Genomic DNA, 27,879 nt, shown 5'->3' on the forward strand with positions numbered 1-27,879 from the left:
GGTTGCCAAGTATTTATAAAACATGAATGAATATCTGAAAAGTCTATCTAGAGCTAATTTCTTGAAGTTATGAAATTTTATATACAATTGGCACATATTTATACTACAAGATTTAACTATGTCATATTATCAGAATCTATATTTACGACGAAGTTGTTGTGATATGGCTTGAATTAATTGGCTCTGCATAAAGTGCCTTTCACACACCCACATTATAGTATAGATAATCTCATTTTGTTTGGACATAAACATTTTATGGAAAATGAATCCTTTTCCAAAAAACATTTTTTTTCTGAAAAACTCTTTTATTTTTTAATGTTTGGTAGTAACTTTAGAATGAGTTGGAAAACTATATTTTGACTTTCCTTATAAAACAACTCTTTCTCATGCCTATCTCACAGAAAACAATTTTATCTCACGCCAAGTTAAATAAGGAATGTCAAGAAATTGTTTTCCTTTGATTCATGTTAAAAAAAAAAAAAAAAAAAATTAGCTTAGCGTTAGATAAAATTGTTTCCTATTCTTGGCATGAGATAGAGTTGTTTTCTGAAAATAAATTTATCTCATTCTAAGCTAAATAATATAAGTCAAAAGATAGTTTTCCTTTGATTTATATTGTTTTTTTTATATTACCAAATAGAGGAAAATATAAAAAATTATTTTTATGTAATTAATGTTTTTCATCTAAACAAATGGAAGACTGAGTTAAACTTTGTCCACTTTGTTGGCACGCGCGTAGGTGTGTATATTCTTTTGGGCAAGACTTAGGTGTTATTTTTTAGGTTCACCTTTTAAGATTTTGCCATGTGACTTTTTTTATGAGATAGAAATATATTTTTTAGTTGAGTAACCACATGACTGAATTTTAAGAGAATAATTTAAGGTATAGAATATAAGGTATTGTACCTAAGTTTTGTTCTGTTGTTTTATTTTCTTTGTTTCTTAGTTGCTTGCCATTGTATATTCTGTCTTAGCTCTTGTTTCCTTATTGGTTCCGTTTAGGTGGTCTCCATAGGACTGTAGTAAAGGAATCTAGTCAACTTTGAGAAGTATATATATTGGGTTCACTCCTACCCTCAACGCAATTGTCGCCTTTATAAATTGAGAGGAAATTTTTTACTTAAGACTTTATTTTTGTGACAACCTTTTGTCACTAGTGTAATTTACTTATGTACTTAATTTTTAAAAATGATGGGATTCAAGATACTTATCGTGTTCTTCTATAAATAATTTTTTTTTTTATGGTATTTGTTTCATAATGATTGTTATTTAATATAAAATCAAGATACTAATTCATATTTGGTGTAAGTGAGATTCAAATCCAAATATCTTATTTGGTAATGGATAGAACTTAGATAATAATGTAATCTTTTCTATGGACAATTAAATTCAATGCAACTATTGAATGGTTATGATTTTAGTCTTATACACTATTGGTTCTTAAACTTTAGCTCATAAGCAATTTTAGTCCTTAAATTTTGAGGTAACCATTTTTAGTTACTAACAAATTTAAAGTGATCAATTTTAGTCCATAACAAATTTATAGTGATTGATTTTGGTCCCTTTGAAATGATGATGTGTCAATTTTTAGTTTGGTTATTTCATCTAAAAGTGTAAGCTCAATAGTAAAACTGCTATTGCTTGTTTAGACCCCCAATTCTTAATTGCGACTTGATTTATATTAAGCTTAACATACTTGATGCAAAATATACGTGAATAGCAAATTAATTAATCAAAGCATTCAACAATTGCATGGATGGGCACAAGGATGCAATGCTAAAATTAAAAGGGCAGTGGGTAAAAAAATAGCAAACCCAAGATAACAAGACGATGTGTTATCAAAGAGGAAATCGAAGAACTCGGCGAAAAACCTCTCCGCAACCCTTCAAGTTGAAATGATCCACTAATGAATAAGTTGGAGTACAAGGATACCAAAAAGACCCTTCAAGCCTAATCTACGCAAAGTACTTGAGTCCTTCAAGATCCAGCTTCCAACGGACTTCTCGAAATCTTGTCTTCACTAGCTTTAATTTTCGTATCCCGCAATACCACCTGATTGCACCGCCAAGCCTCATCAGCTTATTTTGGCAAATACCCAATGCTTCCCGAGTTCCAAAACATTTTCTACACTTTGAATAGGTGTGGGTTGTGTTTGGGTACAAATCTTCCCTTAAAGTATAACAATGGGAAATGGGAGGAGAAGAGACTATAAGAATTTCTCTCTTGAGGATGTGTAGCTCTCTCTAACAAGGTGGGTGTTCTAAAAACCTCTCTAGGGTTTTCAATATGAGGGTTTTCAATATGATTAGCCTCCTTACACTTTTGTGGGTAATGAGGCTATACATAGTATGGGTGAAAAGTATAAGAGTCACACTTAAAATCCCAGCTGTCAGTGCATTTTGCGGGTCATCTTGTGAGTTGACCAAGTCGTGAGATGAGTCATGAAACACATTGACTCTTTAACTTCCACATGTGCTCCTCACATGATCTTTCATGGGTGCTGAGTCGCGAGTCAATTCGCGGGATCAACTGTCTTTAACAATCTTTACCAACTTAATACTAAACCTATTACAATTAAATTTCACAAAATACAAGGAAATAAATTAATGAAATTACATCACTTTTTGTCATGGAATAAAGCCAATATAAATGTTTTATGAAAAATTATAACTTAACAAAAAGACTAAATGAAATCACTTTAAATTTCAAAAACTAAAAATGATTACTTTAAATTTCAGGAATTTAAGATTAATGTGCTAAACTTTAGGAATAAAAAATGTATTTAAAGAAAAAAAGAAAAAGAAAAAAGAAAAGACGTCTATAAACAATTATCATGGTGATTGAGGATGTAACTTTTTTGGCTGGCAAATCATAATGGCTTACAAATTAGTTTTTATCTTCTAATCATAATGAGCTTCTACTCTACCAGCATCATGAAATTATCCCATTTCCTTCCATTTTGTAATCTCTAAAATTATAATGTGATCAAAGCACATATTGACAAATGCCTTTGATATAATTTAAGTAGGTGGTTTTCACGAGTGCTGACTAGTAGCCTTGTGAGTAATGCATGATTACTAAGAAATTGAGTTTGAGGGGATGTTAGTATATTAGATGTTAACCCCATAGGTTTGGCCCATTATACTATTGTATTTGCCCTAAAACTTATATTACTTTATAGTACACATATGATGTGCCTGTATAAAAACATTCTCTTGTTTTATTTAAATACTGAATAGAATATACGTTTTTAAGGAAAAATTGCATTGACCAAGTTTTCTATTATTTCACCCACTTTCTCTCTGCTTTGAATTAAACATTCGCCTCCCCTTAAATACAAACTATTTATACTAACCTTCATCAAATGGATGAAAAAAAGGTTTAAACTACAATAGAAATAATCAACCAATCAATAGGACTACCCAACATTCACTGCTCAGGACTCTCTGGAAAAGAATTTGTTTTAGAAATCCTCAATGACAAGGATTGGCTGGTATACTCCTCCATAGATGAATAGGGGCGCCTTCTAATACCATAGCCATGAGCTGTGAGCCTGTGACCATCAATGAATGTGCACGTTTGTGTATGTGATCTTTCTTAAAAAATATAGGTAATAATAAGGCTGTAGCATTCGAGAAGATACACCTTTGAGATTCTGTTTTTATCATTTCATCTACGCTAAGAAGTGCATCTTACTATGTCTAAGCAGTAAGCGCTATTGTTGCATATGTAACCATTTTGTTTTGATAATTGTTGCATATCTGCCTTATATATACATTACAAAATGAACAAAAAAACGAAGCACATAGTCAAGACTAGCAATGGAGGTACCATTCTGACAAAAGTTACCACCTGTAACATTTAAGATATAGGCAAAAATTAGGTAAATGAAGGTGTTTAGTTTTTTAACTTTTTTTTTCCTTCCAAATAATACTCATCAAACAACAAGATCTATTAAGTGGTACAACTCATGAATGTTTTCAATTAAATTTACATCTTCAACTCATGATTTCATCCTAAAATCATTATCTGAAGATGCAATTTTAAGATCTATATATTTTGTTTTTACAAAATGTTTAAAGGCCGTTGTTGTTGTTGTTATTGTTTTTATTTATGTTTTTATAAATTTGAAACTAAAATAAAAAATTTTGACCCAAATCACTCTTGGTGGATGAGAAAAAAAAAAACTCAATAGTATTTTTGTAGAAGAAACATTTATTCATACAACATGCTAGAGAAGAAAAATTAATGAATAGAGGTAGATCTTGATCCGAAGCAATCAGTTGCACAACAACAAAAAGTCAAAGCAATCAACGCAATATGCAATCAGTTTTCTATATGGTATTGGTATGAGTTTGAGGCAGAACTAAACAGGAATATGAATATATATATATATATATATATGGGGTTGGGTTTAAGTTATATATATATATATATATGTAACCATATGTAAATCTAACCCTATGTAAATCTATATATATATATATATATATATTTTTTTTTTTAAGTAATAAAATCTTTTGAAATGAGAAGAAAGTCAAGTACACGGTGTGTAAACAGGAGAGAATTACCTGAAGAAACTAAGAAAGAAGAAATTGAAATAGATTAGAAGCACTGGTGCAGGTGCATATGGGTACATCCAGATCCAAAGAAATCATATATGTCTCCCCCTGTTGTGAGAAACCTGGTTCACCTGTATTGTTTGTAGCAGGGCTGATTCTTACTCTCTGTTGTAGTTCAGTTTCTGGTTTAATGAAAGCATCTCTCTTATCAAAAAAAAAAAAAAGAAAGAAAGTGAGTAATATTTTCAAAACTGGCAATGGAAAAGGACGACAAAAGATGACGAGCACAATAGCGAAAGCATTAATCAAAATAATTACACTAAAAAAAAAAAAGAGTAAAAAACTGTTAAGAGTTAGATGAGTGGAAAACTTATCCATAATGGTTCCATGTAGCATCATTAGAGTTTAGAGAACCAAATGAATTATGGCTTCAACATAGGAACGAGAGTCCAAAGGTGCTTCCACCTGCTCGTGACCACGGCATCTTGGGTTGGAAGGAAGGAAAGGATGTATTGTGGCAGAGAATACAATTCAACAGATTGCTGATCTTGTCGGTGTCTTTTTTGAGTTCTGACATAGACATTGATTGAGTCTCGGTACAGTATCTGATCCGATCAATATCAATATCTATAGCTATAGTGGGGTTTGATAAAATGGGTTACCAATGCAACTAAAGTACAGTTCCGATAGATGGCTTCTAATTCACGGGTGGGGTACTAATAAAGTGAGACATCTCGAGCAGCAAAGGCAGAGCTTATCCTTCTACTGTTCTAAGTTACATAGCCATCCTGTTGCCAATCACATCTGTTTATGTTATTGCTTATATTTAGATCTGTATGTTGTTCTTTTTGGATTATAGAAGTAAATTGTTGAAATAAATCCAACACTTGCTACGTTGGAGGACGATTTTGGGGACGAGAGTCCAAAGGTGCTTTCACCTGCTTGTGACCACGGCATCTTGGGTTGGAAGGAAGGAAAGGATGTATTGTGGTAGAGAATACGGTCCGGCAGATTGCTGATCATGTCAATGTCTTTTTCGAGTTCTGACATAGACATTGATCGAGTCTCGGTGCAGTATCTAATCCGATCAATATCAATATCTATAGTTGTAGTGGGGTTTGATTAAATGGGTTACCAATGCAACCAGAGTACAGTTCCGATGGATGGCTTCTAATTCACGGGTGGGGTACTAATAAAGTGAGACATCTAGAGCAGCAAAGACAGCTTATCCTTCTACTGCTCTATGTTATATAGCCATCCTGTTGCGAATAGTACCTGTTGAGGTTCAAAATGAATCATAGCCCAACGCCCAAAGAAATAACACATTGGGCTAATTTCATGGGAAATGAAGCTAGAAAAATAAAAGAACTGGGCTCATGTAATGAAGAAAAGAGGAAAAGAAAGAAGAAAATGGTGAGAAGTCCAAAGAATTGAGATCCAAAGACCCATGAAGGAACAGGCTTTAAAATCCATGAAGCAAAAGAAAGGCCCAGCCGACGCCGGCCAAGATCAATAAGCCAAAAGAAGCCCAATAGGAAGAGCTGGGTCAGGATCCCAGAGGTTATCAGAGCCCGAGAATCCCTGGGACGCACAACACGATCTAAGTAAGATTGAAACGGCTCAAAAGAAAAAAAAAAAAAAAAAAAAAAAGTAAGATTGAAACGGCTCAAAGGAAAAAAAAAAAAAAAAAAAAGAAAAAGCACAAAGGACGAAGGGTAGGTGGGTCTTAAGCGCCCAGTCATGCAATGAGGAATCAGAAAGTACAAAGCAAACATTCATGAACGAAGGAGCTGTGTCTCACGGAACCAAGAATGAGAAAACCATAAGTAGAAGTGACTGGAAGGGAGCTTTCAACCTAGCAGTAAAAGATTCCAACTGTTTGGGAAAATTGACAAGGATGGAGGGCAACCAAAAGTTGGAAAGATGAAAAAAAGGGCCAAATAGCTGAGATTAGGAACCTGAGGGGATCTTGAAATAGAAAATTAGCTAGGGGTTTTCAGCTTAGTCGCATCAAAAAGAAGAAATTATAAGAAAGAAGGAAACGACCAGCTCCTGAGTAAACTGATACAGCACGAGCTTTGAGGGGCAAAAGAAAGAAATCATTGGTACCCCGGAGCCCTAGAGTTGCACTATAAAAGGAAGGAGAAACCCATGCTGAAGGGCATTCATTCATTGTCATTTTTCTGAATTCTTAGAAAAGATATCATAATAGAGCCATAAAAAGAACTCTGTAAAGTTCAAGGAAAAACATAGGATCATCTCCTGGTATCTTAAAGACAACTACTATAGCACATACTTTGATTCAAAAGGATTCAAATTTTACAAGTCTTGGAGGCTTGAATAACCATCAAAGTCTGTAATTTTTTAGCTTAGTTGAACCTTGTATCATGTCTTAGTGAGCACACTATAACTATAATAAAAGAAAAATTAATGAAGTATTTCACATTAATCCAAGGATCCCTAACCATTGTTTTGCGCATTTCTTGATTACATTGCATTTTCTTTGCTGTTTTCGTTGTCATTCAATACAAATATTTTCACTTGTTAGTTTATTTGTGTTGTAAGAAACTTGTTTTGCGCATTACTTGATTCTTAAACAGCCCTTTAGCTACGGTGAACCAAGCCCAGTCCACCAAGAACAATTATTTGGCCTAGGATTCTTGGGCCACTGTGTTGAAGAAAAAAGGCACTCTCATAGTACCTATACAAGATTAGGATATTGGTGGGGCTTTCTCTTTTCTTTTCTTTTTTGGTAATTGTTAAGGGCATTTATGCAAATGATTTTGCCTGATATAATAACTTATTTTATCTATTTTGTATTCTTATTTTCAAAACATCTTATATTAAATTATTTATTTTACACTATATTAATCACTATCCACTCTTTTCCTTCATCTTCAGATACATAAAGAAAGAATAAAAAACTATATGCAAAGTTAATAGTGTTAGTGTAAATTTACACAATTTAGCTCTTGACTGTTGTGGATGATTTTGAAGCTTAAATATGTAAAATTGATACTTTTTTTTACATTGTCTAATGCAAATGCTCTAATTCCTAAATTGTTGCACACCGTATACACAATCTATATTTTTAACTGGCTCGATTTTTTCTAAAAAATTTTAAATTAAAATCGTGATTTGAAGTCACAATTCTCAAAAACTGAAATCAAGAACTAAAATGTATGCATGATGCGTGTAATAGAAGAAGGTATTTGGTTATTTTCTAATCATATTTCTCATTTATTAAATTTTGATACTGAAATCAAGAACTAAAATGTATGCATGATGCGTGTAATAGAAGAAGGTATCTGGTTATTTTCTAATCATATTTCTCATTTATTGAATTTTGACACAAGTGACATAGTATATTTTGATACAAAACACTTTTTCATGTTATAAGCAACGAGTAGCTGTTTTTTTTTTTTTGGGCCAAATATTCACTCTTTGCGAATTATATCGAAAAAAGAGTCAGGTTCTATGCAATACCAGGGAATTCAAAATCAAGTTAAAACCAAGTCTTTTTTTTATAGTACTAAAAATTAACACGGTACTCCAGTTTGGTTAAATCGTGTTTCATTTAGCTAAATTTTATAAACACTTTCATTACACGAATTTTATGAACACTTTTTTATTACACTGATTTTTTTGTTTTCCAATTTTTTTAAATGTATTTAAATTTGGATTGTTTAATGGATTGATATTGTGTTAATCACTTTTAATCATCTCCCTCAGTTCACATGAAATCCTAAAAGTGAGGTATGAAGGACAGCATTTCGCTTGTGTTTCTGCCAAGTTTTGTTGGAGGTATCAATCTTTGACAAACAAGTTTTCTAAATATGAATCCTGTACTGAGCACTTCGTATAAGATTGAATGCACTTCTGTACTATTTGCAAAAACCCCTTTCCATCAGTTTCTTGTATTCTGATCCATTGATTTTGCAAAAATTCATCAAAGGCACCCTTTCCCCCATGCTTTTCTCTGGTAATGAAGCATATACAGGGAGAAACTGAAAATTTTGGGGAAAAGCACAAAAATAACAGCACCTTACAATATATAAAACTTCTGCAATTCTGGAATGTGAACAAAATTATACAATGAGATACTTTAATGGGGACCTTGAGTGAGTCTCTGCATCTCATTTTGGTCATTAAGAGTTTCAATGAGAAGGGGAGGCGCATATTGGGCTGTCCCTTGGTGTTCTTCAGAATCCTGGCAGAATGAGAGTATGATGGTATCAATTGACATCTCCACCACTGCAAAGAAAAGAGTGGCAACGACATAACCAAGACCCCAGCACACCTGCTCAAACATGAATAGAAGTACACACATTTAATTATATAACTGACTGTATATGAAGATTGCAAGTCATAAGTACAAGTGCACATAACAGATGATGAAGAAACCCTAGTGATGTTGACATAAAATCTACACATCAAAAGTTGTGTGTGGTTCCAGAATGATGCTTCCTTTCCCAATCCTTTTCATTTCTCAACTACTTGGGTTAAAGTAAAGGGTTATGGAAGATCTGATTAGAAAACAATCATTGGAGAAAAAAAAGAAAGAAAAAGCATACCACTACAGGAAACACTGGGGAAGAGATCTTGTTATGTGCAGATCTGTATTTGTGGGTATCCAACATGAGGAAAGCAAAAAGAGCACTTGAAAGGCTGACACACAATTTTCCAAGAAATAGGATAACATCTCCAATCACATTCACCCTCCCTATTCGAAGGATGTTGTTGATGATCAATTCGGTTGCAATTGCAGAAGCCTTACAGAAGCTTTTACCTGTGATGGCAATCTGCAAGTCACAAGCAGACAATCAGGAAACACGTGTGTGGATTAAAGGAACTAAATGAATCATGGCTTCAACATATGAATTGTGAATGGCCCTAAACAGTGACCTGCAATGAGTTCCTGATACACCCACAAGTAAAATATAGAAGTTTATGGAATTAGGTGCCACAAGTAACAACTAAAATGGAGAAAGTTTTATTCCATACTAGCTTCTGCTTTGCCTTTTCTATTCCACTTTTTCCTTATTGTTGTGCATTTTTCACTTTTTATTGTTCTACTTCCATCATCCATCGTCATATTCAACCACCCACGACTGATGGTGGAAGTCTCTCAGAAAAGAGGAAACAATATAGCATTTACCATTTGTATACTCTATGATATATCATAACATGGTGATTGGTGAGAATAAATTTGAAATGCATTATTTTCTCATTTACAACTATATCATTTTTAGAAACACATCTCCCAAGTGTTATTAGGAGAACCAATCCCGTAGAAGAGGGTACTCAAGAATGCACTTTACCTTTCTTCCATACTGACCAAATAATTAAGGAATTAGGAGATGAATTGAATGCATGCATACCCACATATGCAGATTTTCTAGAAACAAGTTTTTACTAAATTACCATAATGTAGGCATTGCGGTTTACTGATTTGATAGTCCACTCGATACACCTGAAGCAAAACCGAGATGAATGGAATGCCGCTTTGCCTATATAGCTATGAGGTGTGGTACTAGAAACCTTCAGTTTGCGACGAATTGACTCAAGCATAAAGCGGATAGATTCCACAAATGAAACAATCAAGGAGCCAAGGGCAATAGAGCCAAGGCCGTATCGCATAAGCCGCTTCATGGAGGAAAAAACAGGAAGAAATGGAATCTCTGGCTGCATTGGCAAAAGTAGCAAGTGATTATGACAGAAAAATGCAAAAGGTTTTTTCAATTTCTCTCTTTTTTTTTTTTTTTTTTTAAGTAATAAAGATACATATTCAAGAAACTACTTTATGCAAAAAAACGTAAGGCAGAGAGAAAAGTAACTCAAGTAACTGAAAATAAATAAATAAAAACCCCAAAATGAAATCTCGAGTAACTCAAGTTGCAGATTATCAAGGACAAGCTCCATCTTCTACTATTTAGAAATGAGTAAAAGTCATTAGTCTATTGTGCATAATGTGATCCACATACGATGTTTTGAAACCCAAAAAGAACTGCATAAATAAAATTAGGCCCTTTGACAGTTAGACCTAAATTATTCTCTAAACCAAGCCCAAAATCTTGCTTAATCCAGGGGGAAATAACAGAACATATGCTAGAATTAAATAATCTCAGATTCTATTTCCTAATTTGTGAAATTAGAAAAAGCAGTAGAATCCACTCTGTTTAATCAGGTTTAACATGTAAAACCGTAATTCAATATCTGTCTCCATATTAAATTGTTTCCATTCTCATAGTCAAAATCAAGAGAGTAACATATACATATAAAACCACAAAAAAAAAAAAAGATTTTAAAAATCTCACTTTGTTGTGTAACTTGTGCATGTGGCTAAGTAACTTACTGATGTTTCACCACGAGCCCAATAATAGGAGGCAACAGAACCTGCAATCACTGTTGATGAGCATGCTATAAAAAACTGTGTAGCCCAGTAACATCCAAATAGGTGGAAGAGAATGGCAACTCCTATATGAGGAGTGTAGTGAATGCTATAACCACAGCAATGATCACAATTGACCCGCTTTGACACAAGATCATAAGCACAGCAGTTGGTGTTGCAGTCATTTTGGACAACCTGACCAGAACTGAACAGATGGAGAGCAGCTGAAAACCAGAACATGTAAAAAATTGCAAGGATAGTATATGGTATGATTGGAAAAATTATGAGCGCTTGAACTTCTCCTATGACCTTTGCCGCAACCTGTATACATATTAAACCATTGAAGTAATTAATTTCTGCAAGAAATAAAATATTCAGCACCCAAGATTACATAGATGATTGACCCAAAGCTGTGGCTGATTATGAAACAAGATCAAGTATTTAAGCACAAGAAAGGAAAATGCACATTTAAAGGAGTTTCCCTAGAAAATCAAATGTAACATTGGCAATCTCAGCACCAAATGTTTATTTATTTATTGTTTCCAGCATTAGATTACCCTATGCCACAATGCTTAACCCTAGCAACATTTGACCAGTGGTATAGAAGTGTTTCCGCTCAATATGACAACAGAGAAAGCATGATTTAACGGAAACCTCTGATGCAGATCACAACTGACGTGTTTTTTTTTTCTTTTGATTCATTTTAAAGAACAACACAACTTTTGAAGCACGGGAGGCATCCTACCTAAGGTTATATATCACAAGTGACACTCCAAAGGTTTACATGAAATATGATGTGTATATGAAGCACATCAAGACATAAAAAGCTACCAATCATCATGATCCAAAGCTGCACCTAGATTAATGCTGTGACTGTATTTCTTTGCCAAACCATGTCTTCTTTAGCACTCTTATGAAGCCTCTAAAGTCACTCAATCCATAATAACATGCTATTATGTAAATCGATGTGTAAAAAATATTTTTTACTTGCATGGACTCCTGGTGCACTTTAAAAATTTTATCATCATTTAAACAACAAAAGTCCTTTACCATTTTGAATCTCACGTAATAATTTTACATAATACTTGCCTTAAGGACAGAGGTTGCCATAAGGATGCGGCGGACAATGGCAATCGATGTAAGGACGGCGACAATCATAATAAAGGTCATAAGAACAGCTACAGCACGGATATGATGAATCTCCTGAAAGATGAAAATTAATAAGTCATGAATAAATACATATACAGGGAGCTTTCAGTACGAAGGCTTCAGTTGTTGATGATACCAACCCTTCCAAATATACGAATGTACGGATCATGCTCACCAATGATGGGGGAGATGGCATCGTTCCCTATCCATCCAGCTAATAGCAAGGAAGACAATAACTTCAGCATGATATTCACATTAGAAATTAAGTGCACAAATACTGTATTTCAATATGCTTGAATCCAAACAAGTATCAACGATCTGAAATTTATCTTTAGCAGAGTCTCTATCAAATTCCAACTGTAAGTTATTACTTATTATGGCAGTCACCCAAGGTTGTATTTAAATGATAGGATTTAAATCAAGGGATCTACATAGTAATTTATAGTATAAATTTCAACAATGCATGATAAGGTTGAGTATTAAAGAAAAAAGAGGGGTTTGCTGTAACATTTCACTTATTATATTGTGAGCATTGAAATCAAGCAATTTAAATAGGAATTTATTTTTTTTTTTTTTTTTTGATAAGTAATAAAGATACATATTCAAGAAACTACTTTATGCAAAAAAACATAAGGCAGAGAGAAAAGTAACTCAAGTAACTGAAAATAAATAAATAAAAACCCCAAAATGAAATCTCGAGTAACTCAAGTTGCAGATTATCAAGGACAAGCTCCATCTTCTACTATTTAGAAATGAGTAAAAGTCATTAGTCTATTGTGCATAATGTGATCCACATACGATGTTTTGAAACCCAAAAAGAACTGCATAAATAAAATTAGGCCCTTTGACAGTTAGACCTAAATTATTCTCTAAACCAAGCCCAAAATCTTGCTTAATCCAGGGGGAAATAACAGAACATATGCTAGAATTAAATAATCTCAGATTCTATTTCCTAATTTGTGAAATTAGAAAAAGCAGTAGAATCCACTCTGTTTAATCAGGTTTAACATGTAAAACCGTAATTCAATATCTGTCTCCATATTAAATTGTTTCCATTCTCATAGTCAAAATCAAGAGAGTAACATATACATATAAAACCACAAAAAAAAAAAAAGATTTTAAAAATCTCACTTTGTTGTGTAACTTGTGCATGTGGCTAAGTAACTTACTGATGTTTCACCACGAGCCCAATAATAGGAGGCAACAGAACCTGCAATCACTGTTGATGAGCATGCTATAAAAAACTGTGTAGCCCAGTAACATCCAAATAGGTGGAAGAGAATGGCAACTCCTATATGAGGAGTGTAGTGAATGCTATAACCACAGCAATGATCACAATTGACCCGCTTTGACACAAGATCATAAGCACAGCAGTTGGTGTTGCAGTCATTTTGGACAACCTGACCAGAACTGAACAGATGGAGAGCAGCTGAAAACCAGAACATGTAAAAAATTGCAAGGATAGTATATGGTATGATTGGAAAAATTATGAGCGCTTGAACTTCTCCTATGACCTTTGCCGCAACCTGTATACATATTAAACCATTGAAGTAATTAATTTCTGCAAGAAATAAAATATTCAGCACCCAAGATTACATAGATGATTGACCCAAAGCTGTGGCTGATTATGAAACAAGATCAAGTATTTAAGCACAAGAAAGGAAAATGCACATTTAAAGGAGTTTCCCTAGAAAATCAAATGTAACATTGGCAATCTCAGCACCAAATGTTTATTTATTTATTGTTTCCAGCATTAGATTACCCTATGCCACAATGCTTAACCCTAGCAACATTTGACCAGTGGTATAGAAGTGTTTCCGCTCAATATGACAACAGAGAAAGCATGATTTAACAGAAACCTCTGATGCAGATCACAACTGACGTGTTTTTTTTTTTCTTTTGATTCATTTTAAAGAATAACACAACTTTTGAAGCATGGGAGGCATCCTACCTAAGGTTATATATCACAAGTGACACTCCAAAGGTTTACATGAAATATGATGTGTATATGAAGCACATCAAGACATAAAAAGCTACCAATCATCATGATCCAAAGCTGCACCTAGATAATGCTGTGACTGTATTTCTTTGCCAAACCATGTCTTCTTTAGCACTCTTATGAAGCCTCTAAAGTGACTCAATCCATAATAACATGCTATTATGTAAATCGATGTGTAAAAAATATTTTTTACTTGCATATTATTCTTCCACTTTATCCTCCATTTTATGTATTTCTTAAATATAAATGAAAAGCCAAAGGCAAACAGAAGTTTGACCTAAGTCAAAATTTGGACCCTCTAGCAACAGGAATTGGTAGTATCCTTTACAAATATCCCATACATTTCAGCAAACTTCCTTGAAGTATCTGTGCCTCACTGGACTCCTGGTGCACTTTAAAAATTTTATCATCATTTAAACAACAAAAGTCCTTTACCATTTTGGATCTCACGTAATAATTTTACATAATACTTGCCTTAAGGACAGAGGTTGCCATAAGGATGCGGCGGACAATGGCAATCGATGTAAGGACGGCGACAATCATAATAAAGGTCATAAGAACAGCTACAGCACGGATATGATGAATCTCCTGAAAGATGAAAATTAATAAGTCATGAATAAATACATATACAGGGAGCTTTCAGTACGAAGGCTTCAGTTGTTGATGATACCAACCCTTCCAAATATACGAATGTACGGATCATGCTCACCAATGATGGGGGAGATGGCATCGTTCCCTATCCATCCAGCTAATAGCAAGGAAGACAATAACTTCAGCATGATATTCACATTAGAAATTAAGTGCACAAATACTGTATTTCAATATGCTTGAATCCAAACAAGTATCAACGATCTGAAATTTATCTTTAGCAGAGTCTCTATCAAATTCCAACTGTAAGTTATTACTTATTATGGCAGTCACCCAAGGTTGTATTTAAATGATAGGATTTAAATCAAGGGATCTACATAGTAATTTATAGTATAAATTTCAACAATGCATGATAAGGTTGAGTATTAAAGAAAAAAGAGGGGTTTGCTGTAACATTTCACTTATTATATTGTGAGCATTGAAATCAAGCAATTTAAATAGGAATTTGTAGTATAAATTGCTTGATATAAAATTTTACAACGCAAGATAAAGTTGAGTTATTAGAGAGAGAGAGAGAGAGAGAGAATATATTTGAAATAAATTTCACAGTTAGTAATTTCAAATTCACATACTGTCAAGGCTTTAAATCATCAATAAATTACATCAATGAACAAACTTCTAATTTTCATACTTCATTCAAGCTGTTTGAACTAAAAATGAAGTCCAAATTCAAATGCTTCCTTCCAAATGAACCACAAATGTTTGTTACCCACCACCCCACCCCAAAAAAAAGTAGGAAAGAATAGTAAAAGATCATATCCTGACCTTTTAAGTAGTAAAACATTGTCACTGATACTATGAGGACATTAAATAGGGCAACTGTTACCCAAGGCATTGCAGCAACAAAATGCCGAATCATCAGAAGCCATATCACTGATAAAAACAATGGCAAGAATCCTCCACAAACAATCAATACTGGCCACGCCTTTCCAATATCAGCCATGTATCTCTGCAAAAATTCCATACTTGATAAGTTCTACAATGCACAAAGCATATATGCTCAGTGGCAAGACATTTGATACATATTAGACAGAAAGGAATTATGAGAAAATTATATTCAACATATAAATCATAAATTAATTTCAGATGGGATAAGGAAGAGGCTATATTGAAGGGCTCTTTGTCAAATAACCAACCAATCAATAGGAGTAACCCCCACATTATCTGCTCAGATTCTCGAGAAAAGTCTTTTTCAGAAATCCTTATTGACAAGGATCGGCTGGTCTAATACTCTATGAATGGGGATGCCTTTAGTACCATAGCCATGAGCTGTGAAAATCAATAAATGTGCATGTTTGTGCGTGTCTATAATCTTTCTTAAAAACACATATTTATATAATAATAAAAAATAATAAAAAATCTTAAAACATAAAATAGTCAGCAGAACATGACCAAATGCAATATCCAGGGAGAATCAAAGACACTTATTTAAAAAAAAATAATAAATAAATAAATAACATAGTTTTTAGAAGTAAAACATTCTCAAAAGAGAGAGAAAAACTCAAGTAAACACGAAGTAGACAAACAGAATAAAAAATCTTTTAAATAGGCATAGAGGGAGCTCATGATTCCATTTACCCACTAATAGGCATTAATGGTTACCCCAAAACATATTGATGTCATATGGTTACCCCAACACAAATTGATGTCATCAAATTAAATCAAACCATACCAAGATTGATTTTCTAAAAATAACATGCCAGTAAAAACAAAGTACAGTGCAGAAAACTATGTAAACAGGTAATCAATATACTTTGCATGAAATTCCAAAACCATTATTATCATAAAGGACTATTGAGATGAAAGGTCAACCTTTAAAACAGATGACCGAGAATTGATGGCCCTGTGAATGGATTTGTCTATAATGATGTCTTCGTTAATGTTCACCCCACCCATCTGCTGCCAATGCCTCAGCGAAATGTTTGATGCACGAGCAATATACTGGCAACTCCAATAAACTGTAAAAAGAAGTAATAAATTTATGATGTAAAAGTAGAAGACAAACAAATATAAATCAAAAGAATAAATAGGCAAAAGTTATCTCCATGAGCTTCCAAAATCTTGTCCCATTGATAAAAATTTTGCAACCAACATCACATATACATGTAGGAACCTTGTATACACACACATTATAAATGATAAAATAATTAAACAAGATACGCACACATTGAACAGGAAATGGACCACAAAATCGCATCTTAAAAGAGTCAGTTAGAATACCATTTACACTTGGAAATATTACAGGGTAACAAGGACCCTGAAGTTGAAGAGAGCTGTTCCTCATTTCTGGTGTAAGGAACTCATAATAATCATAATTCCTATCAATCCAATCATCCATTGAGAGATGGATATCTCCATCTGGATAATCACAGACCCAATTTAGTTGATCCTCAGAAGCGAAAGGGCAATCCAGCAAGCAAATACTCCGAGCATTGGCTAACTTAAACTCACTGCCTTTCAAACCACTTTGATAAACCTGATTTGGATTTAGCCAATATCTAAGTTCCAATTGTCGAAGTCCAGGTTGAGCATTCTTGTCACCACACACATTTCCTTTATAGTCCAGTCCATATGTAAGCCTGTCAAGCCACAGAACAACTAATCAGAAGGAGAAAACACACACACACACACACACACACACACAGATAATACATAATATAGCCAAAATAAGAAGAGCTACTGCATAAATTTGAACAAGCAAGCAATACCAGCAACAAGTTTATGCCCTTAATGAAAGAAGAGAATTTATTTTATCAATACTATATATATTGTGGGCTATAGAATAAAGTAACTGAAAAAGTAGATGAAAAGATCCCTATACAGAAATCATAGTAAAACAATGATAACTTGAATCTATGTTTGTTACATAATCCTTTTTGGACAGCAGGGACAAAAGTTATATTTTTGCCTGCAATCATCTTTTGATTGTAGGAATAACAAGCCATATATAATATTATATTTATAGTAGATATGTCAAAGAACTATATAATATACAAATTCATAGCAATCATATAAGTAATCAAAGTTTAAGATCCTTAACATAATTCCTTTTTTTTTTTTAAGGCAAACTACAGTAACATAAATGCTTAGTTGTTTGCTGCTTTACATGCAAAACGCAAACACACCACTGTGGGGCATTGCCTAGCAAGAAGGATGCTGCAAGAAGACAATACAACATCAATTGGCACACACTCACGTATTCGTTTATCGTGATGTTTTATAGCCTGAGCATATCAAAGTTTAAGGTCCTCATAATCTTTTTTTTTTATATATATATAATAGAATTTTCATGTTGTATCTTTTTATTTATAGCAAGGGTGACACATGCATGATACAGAAACACCATCACCAGGGTGTCACTTAGCAAGGATGTTAATAATATAGCTAACTCTCAATAACACACTCACTTTTCTTTCTTTCTTATTTTTTATTATTTTTGCTTCACTGCACAGATATTAGTAAGACGGATACTCCATACTCATATCATTAAGAAGAGAGAGAAAATAATGAATAGCTATCTTTTGGGATTTAGATTGGCAAGATCCATTGACAATGTAATATGTAAAAAGAGTTGTAAGACTTGGTCATTTGTTGAAGAACAAGTCAAGGTTGAAGCTGCCAAAAGAAGTCAAATCTATGAGAACTTGCTTGAGCAATCCTCTTTCTTGCTCAAGTAAACTAAAGACTTGCTTAAGAGACACAATAACTCAACCAGAAAGTTCACCTGTCGTTTGCTCAAGCGAGAAAATCAGACTTTGTTTCCGAGTTCAATTTTGAAAAGTTTTATGCAACCTTTGTTTAGCCTACATATAGATACTTAAAAGCATATCTTTCTAGGCAGCTGAGGAATATACCCATATTACTGTGTATTATTGAGAGCCTTTCCGTTGTTTCAAAAGCATAAAACCTATTGATTCTAGTTCTTAATCTTGCATATTTATGACATAACTTTGGTTCAGAACCTTCAGAATCCATGTTTAGCTGAAACCACATAATTCTCAACCCTGCATCGGTGCATGTATTGTGACCCCAGAGTTCCAGCTTGAAGTAGATGTGTCATTCATGGAGGGTAATGTATATAAGAAGTTTAAAGGATCTGGAGTTGCTGTGGCAATCTTAATAAGTTGTCTGTAGGGTGAGTAGAGTCTAGTGACAAAGGTTGTGTGAGTTAATCTGTAAATTGTTTCTTTTATAGTGAATTGCCTAGTTGGGGTGCATTACCCCCAGATCCGTTGAACTTCTTCTTTGGTTTTCCACTTTAGTACCAAACGATTATGTTATTTGCTTTATTAGTACTGTAATTGATTTGGTAATTGAGATTAGATTGTAACTTGTGCTTGAACTTAAAAATCAAATTTTTGTATTTTTATTAGTTAAGTCGGCCACTTGTTTTCTTTTCCTCCATTCTATTCTATATGAAGTCATGCTCTCTATTACTTCCTCAATTGACATGTTCTTTTTTATTACCCCTACTAATATTATTTTTGGCCTTCCTCTTCCTTTTTTTCATTCCCTCAACATGCTATTATATGCCAATGAATAAGATAAGTGAGATCAACATGTTAGCATTAATTAATGTTAGAGCAAAGGGTTTTTTAAACTTTAGGATATACCTTATACATAACAAGTAACAATCAATGCTTTTGTCTTGAGTTATTGCCACTCATATTCATCAATATGTTTTCACCAAAAATCAAAACCATGAGACAAATATATCAAAAATCTACAATGCAGAATTCTGCAAGCATTAGATATTTCACGAGTACCACGTCTTGTCTGTCCAAGGGACAAATAGTAGGATTGATTGCAGAGATTTAATAAGAGCTTAGTGTAACAAACAAACCTATAGATATGACCTTTAACAAGTTAGTAAACGACAAATGTAGATCTTCATGATCCATCACCAACACAAATTCAACTGTCAGACACTTGAACTACTTATCAAGGAAAAAAAATTATATAAGACACTTGAACTAAAAAGTGCATAGATATTTTGTAAAAATGATTGTAGGAATTGATTTCATGGAGTGCAGACTATAGCCCTGCGTATATATTATACATGAACAAAACCAACTCCTAAATACTTTAAAGGCCTTCAATTATCAATAAGCCCATTACCTATTGGTAGCCATCTCCCTAAATACATAAATAGGAATAAATGACTCAGCACTAAGTTGCTATTGAACTCACCTTAGCAGTTGCTCATACAACTATTTGACTCGATTTTACTTTTCCTTCCTTCTCCCCTATTTTTGCAACCAAAACAGCTTGGCAATGCGGAAAGAAAGAAACACAACGCAATTATGCATAAAGCAAATCCTTAACTAAGTTGAGTCGAATTCATTATCTTAAGAAAATCACAAAAACACACAATTGCCGTCTTCTCTTAACATCAATTTCTTTGAAATGTTGCAAATAACAAAGAAATCAAGTGACATTTGATGACCAGTACTGCTGCCAGAACTCAATGGAGAACTACTCTCCTATCTTATACCAAAAAAAGCTGAGTTTTCATATTCTAGCAGAAAAAATAATCAAAATGAAATGTCTTTCCTATATATCTTCAACCAAACCAACAAAGACAAGAAAATAAATAAATAAAGGTAAACCAAAGTACATAGCGAGAAACACTAATTGTGCCTCAAAAATCACTAGAACAGACCAATAAAATATGCAAAATTAAAAAGGTATCAACTTTAAGTACCAAAATGTAAATGATATATGTAGTGATTGCTCTGATTTCGTTCCAACAGCTAAGGACAAACATGGAGCAAAAAATGAGAAACCCATAAAAGATATTGCAAAATGAGAGCTAGAAAAAGGAAACCCATTAGAGAGGGTACGGTAGAAGTACTAGATTCTTTACCTTAATGGGTTTCCTTGGTTAAACCCAAAGCTAGAGTTGACAATCATAGCAACCCAGAAGGCAATAAAGATCACAAGAAAGGCAATATCTCTGCATTTCCTATTGTGCCTTATGATCCCACCCATTTGTGTATTCCCATCACTTGATGAGTACCTCCCTATCACAGCTCCCAGAGGACCCCTCATTTTCTACACACACACGCTCACTCAGACTCTCTATCAAAGCTTCAAAAGCTAAAGAATTTTAGAGACACACACAGCCAGAGCGACAAAGAGAGGGATAGTGTGTAAAGCGACAGTAGTAGAGTAGAAGGTAGGATGGTGTGGACTGCTGTGAGAGAGTGAAGCAAGGGTTTTAGATTTGGAATATTTTGTTTAATAATTTTACTTTACTTTCGATTTTACGACAAAGATAGTGTACAAAAAGTTGGTGTATTCAGAATTTATGTCAGGCGGCTTAAGACAGATTCAGTTATTGGAGTAAGTAATGGAGTTGGCTCGGCTTGTTTTTTGGAGTCTCGGCTAAAATTCTTGGGGTGAGATTTGAGTGCAGTGCTTTGTCTTAATATAATGACAGGTATTTATTTTTAAACATGTGTTATTATTTTAATGGATTCAATGTATTGGACTTAAATCTTATTCAAATTCTTACACTTTATCTTTTTAAGTGCTCATTTTGGGGTGCACTTTATAAGCTTTTTTTTTTTAATTATTATTTGTAAGATTCATGTGAATTTTTTTTTTATATAATTTTTTTTCTTACTATTTTAAGTTTCACTTACCTACTAATTTTATTTAACTTTTACTAATATCTCGTTGCATTCTAAGATCATTCATACTAATGCTCCTAAATTGCTAAAATGTTATTTTATCGGCCCACACCACAAAAAACATGTTACAATGATAGTTCTATACTTAAAAATCTTTGCAAATGAAGTAAACTGCCGTCCATAGAGTCTATTGTAACTCAAAAGTTATAAAATAAAATGTTATTTTATTCCATGACTTGATTTTTCTATTAAAATTATGGGTAAACTATATAAATGGTCCATATCCTTTACAGCATATTTCAATTTTGTCCATGACATTTTAATTGTGTCAATTTGATATCTAATCTTTCAGTGATGTGTTAATTTAATCTCTGTCGTCGTCCTTTGGATGGAAAAATATAACATGTAAAATGAAAAAATAAAAAATTGATTTACTAGCACATTAACTTCCAATTGTGTAGCCCTGTCATATTTGTTTTTATCCAAAAAAAAAAAAAAAAAAAACGAAACAAAATTCTCACATGAGTTAAAGTTTGGGGAAAGCACCAAATCCCTAAAACTTTCTTTCTTTCACTAGATTAATCTACTATGTTGGCTAACTTCCATCTTCTTAATCTACTTCCTCAAACTAGTGCCATATTGGGTCCTTAAAATTGAACAATATAAGTACCACAACCTTAATCATAAAGTATGCACGTATAACCTTAATTATAAAATATGTTGTTGGTTCTTATCTAGTTGGGTTCTTATATTAATCTTGCCAATTTGTTAGTAACAATGTTTAGAAGTGTAGATTGGGTTGGCCACAAACTGGTCCATGTTTTTATGGTTTTGAACATTGGGTTTGTTTAGGTTTTGAACCTTCAATTTGTTTAAGTAGCGTTTGTGACAAGAGAGAGAAAGTTAGGAAGCATAAGAGTGATGGAGAGTAATCTATTGAGAGAGAAGGTTATTAGAGATTTTGGTTTTTTCCCAAATTTAAACTCACATGAGAATTTTTTTTTTTTTTTTTAAATATGACAAGGCTGCACAATTGGCAATTGATATGGCAAGTAAATCAATTTTTAATTTTTCCATTTGACACGTTAGATTTCTTCATCTAAGGAATAACAGTAGGGACCAAATTGACATAACACTGAAAGGTTAAGGACCAAATTGATATAACTAAAATTTTAGAGACAAAATTGACATATAATATAAAGAATAGGGACTATTTATGTAATTTACCCTAAAATAATCTTTTTTTCTTTTTTCTTTCTTCTTCCCCTTATCACTGCTCTCGTTTTTTTTTTCTTTCTTCTTCCCCTATTCATCTCTCTCTCTCTCTCTCTCTCTCTCTCTCTCTCTCTATTTTTTTTTTTTTTTTTTTTTTTTTTTTTTTTTTAAATATGACAAGGCTGCACAATTGGCAATTGATATGGCAAGTAAATCAATTTTTAATTTTTCTATTTGACACGATAGATTTCTTCATCTAAGGAATAACAGTAGGGACCAAATTGATATAACTAAAAGTTTAGAGACAAAATTGACATATAATATAAAGAATAGGGACTATTTATGTAATTTACCCTAAAATAATCTTTTTTTTTCTTTTTTCATTCTTCTTCCCCATATCACTGCTCTCGTTTTTTTTTTTTGTCTTTCTTTCTTCTTCACCTATTCACTTCTCTCTCTCTCTCTCTCTCTCTTGTATTTTATTTCTTTCTCTTTGCACCTTCTCTCCCCAACCGCTCCACTAAAACAATGAAACACCGAACCTAGCCCCTCTCTATTTATTCCTCCTCTCACCACCACTTCGCTGCTGTAGATCACCAAGGCCATCATGGCATCGAATCCATCTCTCTTCTCTCTTGGTTGTGACGATCGAAATTGCGATTGAAATTTTGGTATGTGATGGTTGTGATTGAGTTCTTGTTTTTCTGTGTGTTCATATGGATTTGGTGGCTGTGGGTTTGGTGGCAGTTGATTTTGGTTATGGTGGTGGGTTATGGTTGTGAGATGGTGGGTTGTTGTGGCTAGTGGTGGTGGTTGGTGGTGCTGGGTTGTAGTGTTTTTTTATTTTTTATATATTTTTTTCTATTATCTATGGTGGGTGTTGGATCTTGTGATTGCTACAATGGTGGAGGTGGAGGTGGAGGTGAAGGTGGAGGTGATTACCTACAATCATATCAATATACTGATGTAATCTAGTCATTAAATAGCTAGGTTATAAATACTTAAAAGGTTAAACATTAAATTGAGCCGAGTATTACATTGCCTAAGAACTCAACCTCTGCATCCTATTCTTCTCCATCAAAAGTAATTTTGGTACCACAACATTGGCCACAACTCGCCCATGTGGTGAGTTGTGGTTGGTGGAGGGGTGATGGTAATCTACAGCAAGCGGTGTTACAGGAGGGATAAGGTCATTGGTAAAGTTCGTATCTTGTGGATGGTTTGATGGATAGAAACCACCACCTTATGGTATTACAAAGGCATGCCTTAAGAGATCTTTAACCTGGATTGTTTGTTCAATCGAGCTAGACCTAGTTTTCTTGGTTCAAGCTTGGCTATTGACTATAGAAAGTTAATGGATAGCAAGTAGAGCGTTATGCATTCACTAATGCCCATATAAGAACAAGCTCGTTCTTTTAATATATGATTATTTTTTATGTTCTAGAATTGTATTAGTGCTAGCTGAATGCAATAATTTTGCACTTCTTTTTAATCCCCTTTTTTATTAATAAGCTTTTGTATTTATTGATACTAGTGTTAAATAATACGTGACGGGTTTACTTTTAGGCCTTTGTTGTGTATATAAGGGTGTCCACGAGTTTGTCTAGGTAGGGTTTGTGCCACCCAATCCTATTGGTTGGTAGACCAAAGGACCTGCTATCAACTAAGACCATTATCCAAGCGAACTGAGCCAGCCACAACAATTGATGGGTCTTGTTGGAGATCGTGCAATTTCCAATAGATCTACATAAAGATCTCATTCTCCCCAGAGATCACGAGATTTCTGCTAAATCTAGGCTGAATCCCAGACGATAATGTGATTTTGGGTTTGATTCTTTGCGAAAATGGAGGATTCCAACAAGATTTCAAGATATATGGGTGGAGGGTCAGTCATGTTAGTTTATATCAAGTTTCAGAGGGAAGACTCACCACTTAACCTACCAGTGGTGGTTGGTGGTGATGGGTTGTGGTGTTTTTTTTTTTTTTTTTTTAATATTTTTTTTCTATTATCTATGGTGGGTTGTGGACCTTGTGATTGCTACAATGGTGGAGATGGAGGTGGAGGTGAAGGTGGAGGTGATTACCTACAATCATATTAATATACTGATGTAATCTAGTCATTAAATAGCTGGGTTATAAATACTTAAAAGGTTAAACATTAAATTGAGCCGAGTATTACATTGCCTAAGAACTCAACCTCTGCATCCTATTCTTCTCCATCAAAAGTAATTTTGGTACCACAACATTGGCCACAACTCGCCCATGTGGTGAGTTGTGGTTGGTGGAGGGGTGATGGTAATCTACAGCAAGCGGTGTTACAGGAGGGATAAGGTCATTGGTAAAGTTCGTATCTTGTTGGATGGTTTGATGGATAGAAACCACCACCTTATGGTATTACAAAGGCATGCCTTAAGAGATCTTTAACCTGGATGGTTTGTTCAATCGAGCTAGACCTAGTTTTCTTGGTTCAAGCTTGGCTATTGACTATAGAAAGTTAATGGATAGCAAGTAGAGCGTTATGCATGCACTAATGCACATATAAGAACAAGCTCGTTCTTTTAATATATGATTATTTTTTATGTTCTAGAATTGTATTAGTGCTAGCTGAATGCAATAATTTTGCACTTCTTTTTAATCCCCTTTTTTATTAATAAGCTTTTGTATTTATTGATACTAGTGTTAAATAATACATGAAGGGTTTACTTTTAGGCCTTTGTTATGTATATAAGGGTGTCCACGAGTTTGTCTAGGTAGGGTTTGTGCCACCCAATCCTATTGGTTGGTAGACCAAAGGACCTGCTATCGACTGAGACCATTATCCAATCGAATTGAGCCAGCCACAACAATTGATGGGTCTTGTTGGAGATCGTGCAATTTCCAATAGATCTACATAAAGATCTCATTCTCCCCAGAGATCACGAGATTTCTGCTAAATCTAGGCAGAATCCCAGACGATAATGTGATTTTGGGTTTGATTCTTTGCGAAAATGGAGGATTCCAACAAGATTTCAAGATATATGGGTGGAGGGTCAGTCATGTTAGTTTATATCAAGTTTCAGAGGGAAGACTCACCACTTAACCTACCTGCTATGTGTTTTAGAGGAGGACACCCATTGTCAACTGCCATAGGCATTGGATTTCTTGCCAATCGACTCAGGTCCGATCAATTAGGGTGGGTGGGTTAGGTCCTTCTTGCTCTATTTAAAAAAAAAAAAAAATCATTTTCCCTCTATATCATGTATAGCTAAATGATAAGTTTGTATCATTTAAAATTTTGTAGTTAGAACATTAAACCAATGTTATGAATACCGTTTCGGACCCTATTTTGGTTTGCCCATTGGAATGGAATATTTCGGTATCGGTTTATTTCGGCATGCCGTTTCAGGGTATTTTGGAGTTACCGCTATTTTATAGTAAAAAATATATATTATTAATAAAAAAAAAAAAAACACATATAAATTATTAAAGGTTTTAAAGAAGTTATAATTGGAGTTACCGCTATTTTATAGTAAAAAATATATATTATTAATTAAAAAAAACACATATAAATTATTAAAGGTTTTAAAGAAGTTATATATAAATATTTTAACTAATATGTAATCTTTAAGCCCAAATAATAATAATAATTATAAGTATTAGTTTAATCATTTATAAAATATAATAAGAGTAATAATATGAAGAAAAAAAAAAACCCAGATGTTAATACTTAATATTAGTAGGTGGAACAGTGGAAGAGGTTAAGGCTGAACATACCATTCAGTATTTTTATTGATGGTCTTGTGGGCTCACAAAAACATAACAAAGAAAAAATTCAAATTTTAAAGCACAAGTGACAAGAGAGAACTCAGAGAAGAGTATCACATGGGCTGGCAAAACAAACAAAAATTTTAAAACAAAGGACATAGCATTTAAAGGAAGAGTGAAGGAGGCTAGCAAACAGTCAAAATACATTACCATTTACCTGTACAGACTATAGCACACAAATAAAAAACGAAAAGGAGATTGGCAGGACCGAAACCCACCAGAAGAAAAAAAAAGAAAAAGAAGAAGATGGGTTCGAAACCAACCAAAAGAAGAAGAAAAAAATGAGAAGAATAAGAAGGAAAAAAAAAAAAGGAAAACAAGAAGAAGAAGGGGTCTGAAACCCAAAAGAAGAAAAAGAAGGAGGTAAATTTTTTTTTTTTTTTTTTTTAAAAGCCAAAATCTGGAACCGGCCAAAATATGTATTTCGGCAGAAATTTACCGGAATGGCCGGAACACCCCGAAATAGGCCGAAATTTGATCCGAGGTGGAATGAGGGGTATTATGATACCTGTCTTCATGTTGGTATGAAATTTTCTGGCCGTTCTGGCCGGAACGGAACGAAATCAATAACAATGCATTAAACATAAAATGATGTAGTTATCCTAAAATTTTGGAAGTGATGTGTGCTAAGAACTTGGAATTTTTTTTGTTGTTGTTTATAATTGGACTTAGTTTTTAAAGGTTGAGAGATTGTGATAGAGGAAGATGGTAGATAATTTTGACTTTTTTTTTTGTGTGTGTTAACAGTGATAAAATCAATTTTAATTCTTTGTTTGTCTTTTTCAGAAAAGCCGACTTAACTAAAAGATAAGACTATTTTAAAATCTTAATTCAACTGACTTTTTGCTAACTTTGGTGGTTTGATTCTATATTATTATTATACTTCTGCAAATACTAAGTTTAATAAAACTATGCAGCATGGTTTGCATTTATACAGCCTAACAGTCTGATTTTGTCATTTATTTATGATCTTTAGTTGTTTCTTTCGCTTTTTATTCTTTAAAAATTATGATACTAAACCTCCAAAAAAAAAAAAAAAAAAGTCTCCTAGAATGCACAAAACGCATATGATGATGCTAGTTTAAAATCAAAATTTTTGAAAATTAGTAAATATAACTTATCTATCCCTATTAATTAAACTTTGTTAGATGTGTGTGAGGGAAATTTGGGATACTTAAAAAGTCAAGTCCATACAAGGAATCCTGTTATTAAAGTTTGTTAAGTTTTTAACTGCAATATGTGCAAGGGCAATTTAAGACTATTAAAAAGTCAAGCCCAAACAAGAGAATTCTATGGCGTTTGCTTATGTAAATTAGTAAATAGGACTTATCTGATGTTTATGTGGTCAATTTGGAACATTTAAAAAATCAAGCCCAAATGAGAGAATTCTATAAATTCTGCTTCTGTGATTTTTGCTTTTTATCATTAAACTAAGATATTAATAAGTTTTTTGGTATAGATGGAAATTACTAGAAA

At 33.5% G+C, this 27,879-nt stretch overlaps 1 protein-coding gene across 1 annotated transcript; it reads right to left on the reverse strand.

Annotated features, from left to right (window-relative positions):
- Nucleotides 1–8,426: 8,426 nt before the first annotated feature.
- Nucleotides 8,427–21,005, reverse strand: LOC112018455 (choline transporter protein 1). Its single transcript, XM_065761607.1, has 10 exons — nt 20,616–21,005; nt 16,970–17,328; nt 16,562–16,707; nt 15,515–15,698; nt 14,776–14,849; nt 14,576–14,689; nt 13,272–13,628; nt 9,987–10,247; nt 9,137–9,364; nt 8,427–8,862 (listed from the first exon to the last, which is right to left on the reverse strand). The coding sequence occupies exons 1-10, from the start codon at nt 20,798–20,800 to the stop codon at nt 8,668–8,670; spliced, it is 2,103 nt and encodes a 700-aa protein (XP_065617679.1). The 5' UTR covers nt 20,801–21,005; the 3' UTR covers nt 8,427–8,667.
- Between the last annotated feature and the right edge of the window lie 6,874 nt (nt 21,006–27,879).

Source organism: Quercus suber, unplaced genomic scaffold (genome assembly GCF_002906115.3).
Source record: "Quercus suber isolate HL8 unplaced genomic scaffold, Cork oak 2.0 scaffold_422, whole genome shotgun sequence".
Classification (NCBI taxonomy): Eukaryota; Viridiplantae; Streptophyta; class Magnoliopsida; order Fagales; family Fagaceae; genus Quercus; species Quercus suber.

Bases quoted from the DNA above. Each gene is read 5' to 3' on its own strand.
- LOC112018455 (XM_065761607.1), bottom strand. From the start codon at position 20,800: ATGAGGGGTCCTCTGGGAGCTGTGATAGGGAGGTACTCATCAAGTGAT. The intron at 13,629-14,575 runs GCAAGTATTATG...ATATGTATACAG, and splicing joins TGGCAACCTCTGTCCTTAAG to GTTGCGGCAAAGGTCATAGG. The intron at 8,863-9,136 runs GTATGCTTTTTC...ATGTTTGAGCAG, and splicing joins CCCCAGTGTTTCCTGTAGTG to GTGTGCTGGGGTCTTGGTTA.